General features: G+C 33.7%; 2 protein-coding genes across 2 annotated transcripts; one reads left to right on the top strand and one right to left on the bottom strand.

Moving 5' to 3' along the window:
- Positions 1–1,054: 1,054 nt before the first annotated feature.
- Positions 1,055–6,924, top strand: LOC142620851 (12-oxophytodienoate reductase 2-like). Its single transcript, XM_075794154.1, has 5 exons — positions 1,055–1,288; positions 3,906–4,046; positions 4,158–4,288; positions 5,812–5,997; positions 6,157–6,924. Exons 1-5 carry the CDS (start codon positions 1,218–1,220, stop codon positions 6,747–6,749), a joined length of 1,122 nt encoding a protein of 373 aa, XP_075650269.1. The 5' UTR covers positions 1,055–1,217; the 3' UTR covers positions 6,750–6,924.
- A 298-nt stretch (positions 6,925–7,222) lies between these two features.
- Positions 7,223–12,227, bottom strand: LOC142618260 (uncharacterized). The gene is made up of 4 exons (XM_075791169.1): positions 11,598–12,227; positions 9,332–9,948; positions 8,466–8,981; positions 7,223–7,751 (listed from the first exon to the last, which is right to left on the bottom strand). The coding sequence occupies exons 1-4, from the start codon at positions 11,863–11,865 to the stop codon at positions 7,593–7,595; spliced, it is 1,560 nt and encodes a 519-aa protein (XP_075647284.1). The 5' UTR covers positions 11,866–12,227; the 3' UTR covers positions 7,223–7,592.
- Between the last annotated feature and the right edge of the window lie 445 nt (positions 12,228–12,672).

Here is a 12,672-nt window from a genome sequence, read left to right as displayed (position 1 = left end):
AAGCGATGAGGCGATGAACGAGTGCTTCGTCGGAGTGGTTTTAGTTGGGATTTTATTTCTGGGTTTGGTTGCAATGCAAAGTTAGTTAGAGTGATGAGATAAGGTTGTTTTGTGAAAGAAGATAGGAAGGTTGAGTGAAGTGGCTTACGCGAGAGAGACAGTGAAGGTTGTTGGGTTTAATGGGTAGAGAAGGTTGGACATGGCCATGTCTTTTTTGAGAGTTTTGAGGATTGGTATGGTGAATTTTGATCAGTGACTGAGGAAGAAGCAAAATTTTGAGAGAGAAAGAAAACCCAGTAAGAAAATTGAGGAATATCTTTTGCAAGATGCGATTTTGCCTTCCAAAATCTGTAAAAGCTGCTGTATTTTAGTAGGTTTTATCAGTTGCAGGGAAAGATGAGTTTTATCACAGAGAGAATAATAAAAAATGGTAAAAAAATAAATATTTTATTGAATAAACTTGTAATATAGATAAATGAATGACTGTTTTGTAAGAATGAGCGTGTAAAATAAAAAAGGTAATTTTTTTACGTAAAATAGAAGAAAAGTTTGTATTCACTTATGTGATGCTCTAAGAAGCTATAAAAAAATTGTGAACTATTTTATGTTTCAAATATTGCTCTTTTATAAGTAAAATAACTGATGACATGGCAAATTTAATAATATTTTCATAATAAAATTATGAGTAATAAATAATAAAAGTTATTTTTTCTTGAAATAAAAAATAAAATTAGTGGTGATATAATGTAAAAATAATATACTAAAATCTAAAACACAATCTGTATTCTCAAAATTGTAATTTTAAAAAAATTATGAAATTTACTGCCGACGTAAAGTGGTGCTGTTCATAGAAGCAGAACACATGGTTCATAGGGTCATGGTCGTTTACCCAAAAAAATAAAATAATAGCGTCATGGTCCATATTGGTGGCCAAACATTTTTTGAGGGCTCAATGTATGGTATTTCCGATCGTCAGCACAGACATCATTATGAATACCATTTCAGCACAGACGTCATTATGAATACCATCATTGTCCAATTGGAACCATCCTGCTAGCTTATTGTGAGACTTTGTCTTTTTTTTTGGGACGCAAATCTATAAAATACCCATTTGTGTAACAAGCATTTCATTCCCACTTTTGTCTGAAATCAGAAACAGAAGCAAACTAGCAAAGTACTTGCATTCAACAGGAAAGAATAGAATAGAATCGTTGAAAATGGCTGCTGAAGCTCCCACCATTCCTCTTCTTACTCCTTACAAACTGGGCAAGTTCAACCTTTCCCATAGGTATACCAATACACCTTGCAAAGTTCTTTCTTTTTTGTTTTTGTTTTTGTTGTTTAGTATTATCAGAATTGTTAATATGTGTGATGGGTTTTGATTTTTTGTGATTGTGACATATCCCAGTTGGGATGATGAATTGTTTTGTTTACAAAGGTTTCACCTTTCAAGAAATCTTAGTTGATTATGGACAAAATTTAGCTATAAAATTATTTGTAATTACTCAATAAAATAAACGTTATTACATATTTTGAAAATCTAACCGTTGAATTGTATGTTCTTTACATTTTTTATACACATATCAAATTTTGTGTCGATTGAATATTATATACTACATGATCTATAAGTTTATATTTTACGCATAATTTTAAATTATAAAAACTAGCAATTTAAATAATTTATTGATGACGTAGTTATTGATCTTTAATTTTCTAGAAATTTTGCAAACATGAAAAATATAAGAAGAAGATGTAATTCAATAGTGGAATTATCAAAATTCACCTCTAATAAAAAGATATTGAGTAAAATTGTAACTTTAAGCTATAACCAATTTTGTAGTTAAGCTTTATCCGTTGATTATTTAGAGCACTAGCATTAGGTGTACCAAATGCCAAAAATTTGGCATTTGGCACACCAAAAAGCCTCTCACATCAGATGTTCTAAATGCTAAAAAATTTAGCATTGATGAACAATACAATTTCATATTTAGAACTGTAGGAGCTTATATGTGCTAAACATATTTTGATTTTTTTTTTTTTACTTCAATTTCTCTCTCCCATGTCACATCCCAAGTCCTCTCTCCCTCTCTCTCTCTCTCTTTGTCACATGGGGGCCACAATAAAATATATTTGTTTTGTTAATTTTTTAATATAGATGAGTGTTTTAAATTATTTTAATGTGATGTAATCTTAAAATAGAAGAGGTGATTCGGAGTGTATTATAAAATGATATATTAAAATAGATAAAGTAATTTTTTGATGGATCAAATGCTAAAATGTTTAGAAGACCTTATGCTAGTTAGCACTCTTACCCTTTTGAGCATTTTCTTGTCAGTTCACATCTGTGTTTGTTTTGTGTTTAACCAAGAAATGACACATTTTTTCAAGAATTCTCTATATTAATCTGCTAAAAGTGTAAGACTTTGCTAATTTTTGATACTGTTAAGATTGATGAATTTTTTTGGAACTGCATTAACTGTCATGCTGCGCTCTGCTCATTTCATGAGTTGTTAGTGATGATTTTTTCTTTTGATCTCAAAAGGAAAATAAATCTGGCATTTGGTTTATTTGGATTTTGTGAATCATCTCTATTGTGTAAATTGGTTTTAGATTTGCAGATTAAGGTATCTGATCACCTTGGCTGTCAGGATTCACCCTATTTTGTGCATAAAAATTCATCAAGTTCATTGTTCCAAGTTTTAACATGCTTCATTTTGTTTCTTACTTATCTTTTCTGGTATTTTCTTAAAGTAAAACGTGGTCATGCATGTATTGCACAAGCCACTGGCCCCTCACCAACAAATTTACAGTACTCATGGGATTGTACTCAAGGGTGTTTAAAATAGACAACTAGGAAGTCCAAACTTCCTTTTGGATCTGCCAAAATATGATTTTCTACCTCAGAAAAGCAGTTACTGTGATTCTATTGAAATAAGAAATATCAGAGGTCAACTGCTGCATTCAGTTTGCTTTGCTTGTACAGGGGTTGGACCAGGAGTGGAAGCGACCTGACCAATTTAACTTATTGTACACTAAGTCTAGGCTAGGTTTGGATACTATACGAGTTGAAATGTCATAAGCAGTCACTTTTGAAGTCCATACTACACAAATATATACTTGCCTTCTTTCCAAAATGCCCTCATTAGAATTGTTAAGTTTCACGTTTGAAAACAGTCATAAACTAAGTGCCACTCTTTTTTCTTTTCAAAAAAAAAAAAAAAACTTGGTGCTCTTTGCTGCAGCTTTGTAGGTCTTGGAAAAAGGTAAGCTTATGATATAGGTTGAAAAGAGAGTTACACGAATTAAAAACAACGTAGGCCCTGAACTTGAAACAAAGTATTTTCAAATTTCAAGTGCATGGCAAATTAGCTATGAATGATATAGAAATTGTCATAGTTAAAGGACCTATAGGATATTTGAGGTTCTCCTACCCCACTCCAGTACTGCATTTTGTGAAATATATCTTTAATACTTGACAATATGGTTGAACTTTAACGATGAACAAACTCTAAAGGAAAAAAATAAATTATAGATCAAGTCAAGCATTCTCTGTCTCTGACTCTGTCACTCTTTCTCATTTAGGTATTTATTTGTTTACTCACAAGGAAAAGCATTATATTATTTGCAAAGTTTTTTTGATTTTGTGTTTTTCTTCAGCTTCTCAAACCTTATCTCTGCCATAGTCATTCAAAAATGTATTGTTTGATTTGGCTTCATTTGTTACTTGCCTTTTTTATTTTATATTTTAGTATCTATTATAACATGGAGAAAGGGGCTTAATCGTATTATTCTTTCTGACTTTGTTACAGTCAATATATATTTGATTCTTATAGGGTACTACTTTCTTCAGTTAGAAAGATTTCTTACTTGATTTACTCAATTTATCATTTAATTTGTATTTTCAGAGTTGTTTTAGCACCATTGACCAGACAGAGATCTTATGGCAATGTTCCTCAACCACATGCTATCTTATATTATTCTCAGAGAACCACCAAAGGTGGTCTACTAATAACTGAAGCCACTGGAGTTTCTGACACTGCTCAAGGGTAATCAATTTCTTACCATGTTTCCCACTGAAAGACAATCTCCATTTTTAGTGTTCCCTTTCTTGCCTTGAAAATTTTTATGACTTCTTAGGTTTCTTTGCTATTGTAAAGGTATCCAGACACACCTGGTATATGGACAAAAGAGCAAGTTGAAGCCTGGAAACCCATTGTAGATGCTGTTCATGCCAAAGGAGGAGTTTTCTTTTGTCAAATTTGGCATGTGGGGAGGGTTTCAAATCAAGGTTTGTCTTTGACTAAGACCACATTTATATCTTCTCTTCTAATATTGCTTGTAGACAATTGAACTTTTGTAATGGATGGAGAGAGTTGAATGTTTTGTAATATACTAAATTACAAAGACTTTATGGTGAATGATTCATGAATTGTAAATGAGTAGATTTGGGTTTTCTATACCATATTGAGTTTACTTAACTATTGATATCTTGAAGGAAGTATTGCATGTGAACCTATTTGAAAAAGATCAAATTGAATGGAAGTTTTGATTGATTGTTGAAATAACCATGCCTTGGTGCTGTAGAATGCTATTCCCTGCAATGCATAATGAGTGTCACATTTGACAAATAAACATACTTTTTGAGGAAGAGCATTAATTGGCTTGACTCTCATTTTAGAGAGTAAAATTAGCAAAAGTGATGGTTGTTGGATATAGGGAGTATGAGAAATTTATGCAACAATATAATTATTTTGAAAAATTATTGATCTATCAATATAGTGGTGTTATTTTTTGCATAATCTACTCTACTATAAATGAATTTTTTTTATTACAAGGGGGCTTTCATGATGATCATTGCCTCAATGGAAGAGCGGAAGGGGCATCTTCTATTATAAGTCTAATATGTTAATGTCATTTTTTTTAGCATCTAATGTATAAGAATAAGGTGAAACCCACTGCTTTTACAAAATGGAATCACAGTAGTTGCTTTGATAAAAAGCTGATGATGTTGTCACTTTGGCTTAAAAGGCTGTTTTATATCACCATTGAATAGAATGTTATTTAGGACTCGTTTAGATTGAGGGGAGAAAAAGGGGGAATAGAGGAGAGTAGAGTAGAGTTAGCTGAAAATAAGCTAATTTTGGGCCAAATCAACTCTCTTTCCCCTCTGTTCCCCTCAATCCAAACGGACTAGTAGTCATTTCGGTAGAAAACGCCAGTGTGTGGTTGCTTGCCACTTTTTCAAAAGCATGGTTCTTTCAGGTGGTTGGTCTTTCAAAATCTTTGTAGTTTTGTTTTAGATATGCAGACACCACTTGCTCTAAATCAGTTTTCAAAATCATTATTGAGTCCTATATCTATGGTAGTCACAAACATTCAACCATCACTTTTTGGCGCGTTAAACTGCCCTAAGATCATGAGCTTTCCTTTTTTTTTTTTTTTATATATAAATGGGATAAGATCATGAAATTTCCTTTTTTAGAGTGGAATATTTATACAATCATGTGAAACACATAATGAAGCTATTATGCCTTCTTAATCCAAAAGAAGCATTAATTTTGTCTCTTATTTATTTTTATTTTTCTTGTGTTTTTCAAATCAAGAAAGGTCTTGTCAATTACTTCTTTAGATAAATGTTTTTTTTTTTGAAGGAAAAAAAAATCTTTGCGAAGAAAAGAAAGATCATTTTCTAAGTAATTTAACAAATCATAACTCTCATTTTTCTAATTCTTTAAGTGGTGATTGATGATTTCTTATCAAGTTCATTTGAATTATTTGGATGTTTATTTTTCTTTATATTGTTGTCTACAGGTTTTCAGCCAAATGGTCAAGCCCCAATTTCTGCCTCTGACAGACCTTTCACCCCTGAAATTGGATCTAAAGGAAATTATGGAATTGATGGTGCAGAATTCACTCCTCCAAGGCGGCTGAGAATAGAGGAAATTCCTCAAATTGTCAATGATTTTAGACTTGCTGCAAGGAATGCTATTGAAGCTGGTAAGTTCTTTTCATGTATTTTTATAAGATAAATGATATTTGACCAAGTACAAAGGAGTGAAGGAGTGTACTTTGTACTTTATGAAAGAAAAATGAAATGGTTACCTTTGTTATTACACAGCTCCTTTATTAAAATGTCATTATTTGTCTTATACACAGGCTTTGATGGAGTAGAGATCCATGGGGCGCATGGTTACCTAATTGACCAGTTTATGAAGGATCAAGTGAATAATCGAACGGATCAATATGGTGGATCCCTCGAAAATCGCTGTCGGTTTGCTCTGGAAATAGTTGAAGCTGTTTCTAATGAGATAGGAGCAGACAGGGTTGGAATAAGGCTATCTCCTTTTGCAGACTATATGGAATCTGGGGACTCAAATCCAAAAGCTTTAGGCCTTTACATGGTTGAATCCTTAAACAAATATGGTATTCTTTATTGCCACATGGTTGAGCCAAGAATGAAGACAGCCGGAGAAAAGTGTGAAAGTCCCCATAGTCTTGTGCCAATGAGAAAGGCTTTTAAGGGTAACTTTTTTGTTGCTGGTGGTTATGACAGGGAAGATGGGAACAAAGCTATTGCTGAAAACCATGCAGATCTTGTTGTTTATGGTCGTCATTTTCTAGCCAATCCAGATTTGCCTAAGAGATTTAAGCTCAATGCTCCCCTCAACAAGTACAACAGAGAGACATTCTACACCTCTGACCCTGTCCTTGGATACACTGATTATCCATTCCTTGAAGACATTGCTTAGGTTTTCAAGGAGGAGAGTGAAACTAAATTGTCCAAAAACATTGCCCCATGTAATTCCTTACTTGTTTTAGTGTTTTCATGTACTGTTTTTTTTTTATAGGTGTGTTTTCATTGTACTGTACAATTGCAACAAAAAGATTTGATATATCTAAATAATTTTGAAGTGGTTATTCTAATATTATTGGTGCTGATCTGCTTATGTGCCAGACTAATCATGATTTTGAAGCATAATTTGGCTATTACAAGTAATGATTCTTTACTTAAATTGACAACTACGCATATAGGATTTTGCTTTCAGCTTTAGCTACAAAGGACCAGTCTCCTTTACTTTTTTGCGTTGAACCATTATAAGCGTTTACTCAATTACTTGTGATATTATCCATATTTAGGGCATGTAGGCTTAGTTGCTCATAATAAAGTGACTAAATTTCAAGCTAGCTGTCAACCTTATCTGTCTAAGCTTGAGACCGGTTGTGTACAAAATAATGAAATATGTTACATTAAGCACAAACACAAGTGGAGTTTACATATGGAATTATACACATACACATGATTAGCAAATAACATTTCAACAGTTTCTTGGCAACCAAGAAGGGTCTAAGAAAAGTTATTATGATTGACAATTGGTATCATAAGGTTAGCTCCAATGTTTATAGTTGAAAAGCGAAGAAAGTCAGGAGGATTATCTGGATTTAAGAGAACATATACACAACACTTATCATGTGTATGTGTGTTGAATCTATTGCTGACATGATAACATGGTTTAAGTAGAACTGTAATGGGTTCTACTTACTCTATTTACTTATTCTTTACTAAATGAAAAGGTGAATATACTGTGCAAAGATCAGTCAAAGCTAACACCAGAGCTAGCAACATCTTCAGGAACCAGTATATCAAAATCACTGACAGACCATTCTGCAGTCATCCCTGTGCTGCTAACATATATCTCTGTACCAACATTAATTGAAGACCATACACGCCTTGCTGGTTCAGTTCCTGGATCCTGGGCAATAATAATATGTTTCCCATTAGTGCCCTATAACTATATTGTCCATCTTGAAGCAGAGGGACAAACTCAACAGCATTAATCAAGTTAAAGTAGACTAAACTACAAAAGTTCACTAATGTGAATTAGGGAAGCAATTGCTCTGAATTCTAATGGGTTCAGGTCCTTCAGGGTGCTGGGAGCAGGTCTAAATAAATGATAAATCCAAAGCAAACCTATGATATTTTTCAATTGTATCCAATCTGAAGATTGAAAGCTCCATAGAGTTAGGGTTAGAATTTTTGGACAAAGCTGTAGCACCTCAAGGATGAGTATGGGATAAAGGACAGATACGGATGACAAGTTTGCACAGTAGTGCAGAAATTAAGAATAAGAGAAGATCAGACAGGAGATAGAGGAAGACCTGAAAATTCTTAAGTCTCACGAGGCCTTTGGGGAGTCTCACCTCAAAGATAACATATAGAAACTTACAGTTAGCAGTAAGGACTTATAATTAGTTGAATTTTCTATGCATAGAAGTAGATGATAAAAATTTTGAATGCACCTAGATGCATAGCACACAAACATCCATTTACTATGAACGTGAACTTAGCAATTAGCCAAATTTTATGTGTCCACATCCGCATATCATTCCTTTGTGTGTGTGTGATTTCAACCAGGATTTCATAACAAATTTGATAATGGCTAAGTTACTAAAAATATCATAATTACCTGGTAGAAGTATAATCGACTAGAGAGAGCACCCACATCAAGCACCCAAGTCCTAGAGTCTCCAACCCATCCATCTCCTTGCTTTTCAGGATATCCATGCACAGCCCATTCAGGATGTGGCAGAATTTGCACCAGTTCCTGTGCCTGTGGATTGCTATATGGATCACAGATATCATATGGTTCCTCCAGATAATTGGCATTTCCTGGGCTGCAGTAGAGATGATAAGCAGAATACGGAAACCGAGATGTCTCATTTCTGTATATTTTCTCACCAGTATGACTAACATGGTAAGGCGGGCAGGAGACCAGGTTATCAGCACGGCACCAACTTGTAGTAGCTGGATTTATTATCATTTCGCTGTATCTAGTCACATCTGTCAGAACATCACCATCACATGGATCTCCATTGTTCTTCCAACAGCTTCCTATATCAAGAAGATAAAATTGACTGTTGGGCCCTCCTCCTTGTTTGACATCAAGTGTCACCTTTACCTTGAAGTTTGGAGATTCTAGCAACTAAAAATAAAATCCCAAAAGACAAATTCATTAACTATAGAATATAAAGAACTAGTAAAAGTGTCAATTACAGCAGATCATGAAACCTTGATAAAAAAAACAAAGTAGAGAGAGCATCTGGCCAACCCCAATTAGTTGGGTTAAGGATTCATTGAGTTTAAGAGAGATCATCTAAATTTTATGAACTATTAATTTACTTGTTATACATTGAAATACATAAATTTCAACTCAACTGCATTCTGATTTCTCTCAAGGGTAGTGTGATCAGTAAGAATTCATTTATAGAGACAATGTGTTTAGACAAAAAAATTTTCCTGCTAGCAAGAAACAAGTGAAGACAAGGAATAAACCTTTCTTATGATTCCACGGCCACTGTAGTGATAACCTCCATTAAATCCTTCAGTTGCATCTGCACGTAGATACAACATAAGCCAAGGATACTTTGAAGATGTTGTTAATCTTTGTGAGAAAACCCAACTTCCTGTGCTCAAATTCTTCTGCCATGTGACTGAGAAGTATGATGTATTTCCTACACCTTTGCTTAAATCGGCATCAAGGTCATATGTTCCATAAAATCCTCCTGTTAAAGACTCTATTTGGTCCCCTGAAGAAACCAATCTTGTATAATTATGGAATACAAGTGGTTGATTCATACACCCCTCACCAAAGCATGGAAAATTTCTCTTTGTTATGATTTTACTGACATTCTTGCCATTCTCAGGACAAAGGGTAGTATTCTTGTCAAAGTTTCCATTCTTGAGCATAATCATCCAGAAGTACCACGGATCTGAGGAATCATGCACCTCACACAGAGAAGCAAGATACTGTTCCTTTTCCACAGCAAACAGGTCAGGGTCCGTGTATGGCTTGAATCTCGTTACAGGAAACTTATCACCAGCCCCTAAGCTGTTATCTGATTCATTCACTTTGTGATGAACTTCGCACTTTGTGGTGTGGCCCAAGGTATCTGATTACAGAAGCATAAAACTAACAATGGCCTCAAAGTAAAGAATCAATGTAGTAGATGATTACATTCAATTATATATTATATAATTCACTGTTATCTTAGCTAAATCAAGTATAGATTCTTCAAAAGAGTTGGTTGGATAAAAGTGTACATATAGCAAAACTGAATGGGGGAAAAACTGATGGTTTAAGGGGATTTTAAAATACAATAAGCATTACCAAAAGAAAGATGACATGTGTGTCATAAATCAATAGAAGCTAGGCCAGTTAATGGCTATGCAGATGTTTCAGAACAATTATCCTTTTAACTGCCTTGAAACAGAACGGTGGAGTAAGGAAAGATAAGGAAGTGAGAAATGATAGGTCTTTTATAAACTTTCAATAAGAATCATGGAAGAGGTCAATGGTTCAAATATCCCCTACCAACTCCCATTGGAGTCACTTATCTAAAATGGGAAAATAAATATATTATAAGAAGTTGTGCATCTCAATATTACTCTATGCAAATGGAAAACAACTCCTTGGTCTAATGTTTTTTCGATAAGTCCCAGAAATACCCTCTTTGGATTTCCAAAGGAGCAAAAAAAACAAGCAAAGTACACCGTGGGGAATACCAAATATCAAGAACAAGTCTGTAAATATGAGCATGTGTTGTTATATGTAAAATAACTATCTAAAGTCACAATTTCATTTATCGTCCAAGCTTAGATCAAAGTAAGTAAAGTTTGCATTTATTCCATTCTCACCGTAGTGAATCAAACCATGGTGACAAATTTTGGTATTGAGTGTCAATTAGCATCAAGATAATTTAGACCCCGGAAACCATACCTGAATTACTGAAAATAATTAACAGAAAAGGTTAAGGATAAAATTGCAATCTGAAATCTGATAGTTTTGGTTGTATCTTCTATGTATAGGACACATAGATTATATATCTGGATTTGCTTGAGGTAAAATATCAAAACCAATTCAAGAATTTCCATTTTCCGAGAAACATGATTAAGCCATCAAAATCTTCTGATTGTACCACAAAATCCTAAGAGAGAGAGAGAGAGAGGAATCAATTTTTGGCACGTTTTTGTAATCAGCATGATTTCACATAAGAAAGTTTTCCACATTGAATTTAGAAACTAAAACTTATGTCTAGGTTCAAATCCTAACCTATCTATCAAAAATAAAAAGGTAAAACCTATGTCCTAATTAGAGAGAAAGGAATCATTATTAGCACATTCTTGCAATCAGCATAATTTCACATAAGACAATTTGCCACAGTTAATTTGCAAACTAAAACCTATGTCCTAGATTCAAATCCTAACCTTTATCTATCAAAAAAATAAAACCTATGTCCTAATTTAGAAAAAAAAAAAATAGAAAGGAAACATTTTTATTACATTCTTGTAATCAGCATAATTTCACATAAGACAATTTGCCACATTTAATTCAGAAACTAGAACCTATGTCCACTGATCAATGATCATACTACTTCATTACCTACATGGGTTTCCCCACACACACACACACATCCATGATAATAAATACATACTCCAACATGAAATTAGCATTAATTGTTAACAATGTAGATAAATTAGCTAACTTTGTAATCAAATATCTATAACTGGAATGAGAAAAGTAGCATGCATATATTTATACCAATGATCAAAGGGCAGTCCAAGTCAGCACAATCAGCCAGCCTGGGGCTACCCATGTTGGGTGCTTCCATTCCAACCTCATTGCAAAAGTTCCAAGCTTCTAATCCAACTCTCACATCTGGGCTCTCCATACCTGGGTCTCCTATGGCTGATATGTACTCGTCTGATGAGGCATGAGCTAAATGATAAGCAGCCAAATTCAAAAGAAACAGTGTTTGACAAAGAAGTGACCAAGAGGAAAAACAACAACGATAACAACAACAGCCCATGTTTGTGAAATGAAGAGGAATTGGGTTTGTGTCAGAGTGTCTCTCAGTCACTCAGTTTGAGTTTGAGGCGCTACAGTTAGTCAGTCATGTGGTGCTGCACGCGCCGTGGATGCGCGTGAAGATGTGGGACTTGGGGTTGGGGAGATGGGTTTTGTTTGGTTTTTGTGAAATCCATAGTAAAATCTAGCAGATAATTAGAGATATACAGATGGAGATTAGAGAGAGACAGTGAGAGAGAGTTTTTGCTTTGAAGCAAAGTTGACGTGGAGAAATGGAAAACACCATAAGATTTGAGGAATCGGAAATCCCAAGTCTAAAAATAGAATAAAAGCTATGTACACTCTATTAATATGCACTATTTTAACTGAAATTGTGAGTGTTGAAGACTATAAATAATTGATATTTTCATTTTATCTATTATCTAAACCTCGCACGTGTGGGGTTGACATGACTTCTTCTTTTTTTTTTTTATAAAGATAAGAATAAATAGGGATGGCAATCTATCCTTGTCCCTGAGAAAAAATTTCTATCCAAATCCCTGTCCACATCCCCCATCTAACACAAAGGTTTTTAAATCAAAATTTTTAATAATTGGTCTTCAATAATAATCTATAATTTGCTTGCTTTTTAAGGTACAAAACATAATACAAGTATATAATATTCAATAATAAATAGATGAGAAACTTTAATTTAATAGATTTTGACGGTTGTGTTTTTAGTTGGTGTCATAGGAAGTCTAAGTCTAGTGTGTAACAAATATAAAACAATATATTTCTACTAAAAATATATATATATATATATATATTA

The sequence above is a fragment of the Castanea sativa genome, chromosome 12, assembly GCF_040712315.1.
Source record: "Castanea sativa cultivar Marrone di Chiusa Pesio chromosome 12, ASM4071231v1".
Lineage (NCBI taxonomy): Eukaryota > Viridiplantae > Streptophyta > Magnoliopsida > Fagales > Fagaceae > Castanea > Castanea sativa.
Note: the sequence above shows the minus strand (reverse complement) of the source record. Positions and strands in the feature narration are given on the sequence as shown.

What these genes read in the sequence shown, in the direction of transcription:
- LOC142618260 (XM_075791169.1), bottom strand. Translation starts at nt 11,865, where the DNA reads ATGGGCTGTTGTTGTTATCGTTGTTGTTTTTCCTCTTGGTCACTTCTT. An exon ending in GCCGTGGAATCATAAGAAAG is followed by an intron (nt 8,982 to 9,331) that starts GTTTATTCCTTG and finishes TTTTATTTTTAG; the next exon opens with TTGCTAGAATCTCCAAACTT. An exon ending in GTCGATTATACTTCTACCAG is followed by an intron (nt 7,752 to 8,465) that starts GTAATTATGATA and finishes ATTATTGCCCAG; the next exon opens with GATCCAGGAACTGAACCAGC.
- LOC142620851 (XM_075794154.1), top strand. Translation starts at nt 1,218, where the DNA reads ATGGCTGCTGAAGCTCCCACCATTCCTCTTCTTACTCCTTACAAACTG. An exon ending in GGGGAGGGTTTCAAATCAAG is followed by an intron (nt 4,289 to 5,811) that starts GTTTGTCTTTGA and finishes TGTTGTCTACAG; the next exon opens with GTTTTCAGCCAAATGGTCAA. An exon ending in AAGGAATGCTATTGAAGCTG is followed by an intron (nt 5,998 to 6,156) that starts GTAAGTTCTTTT and finishes TCTTATACACAG; the next exon opens with GCTTTGATGGAGTAGAGATC.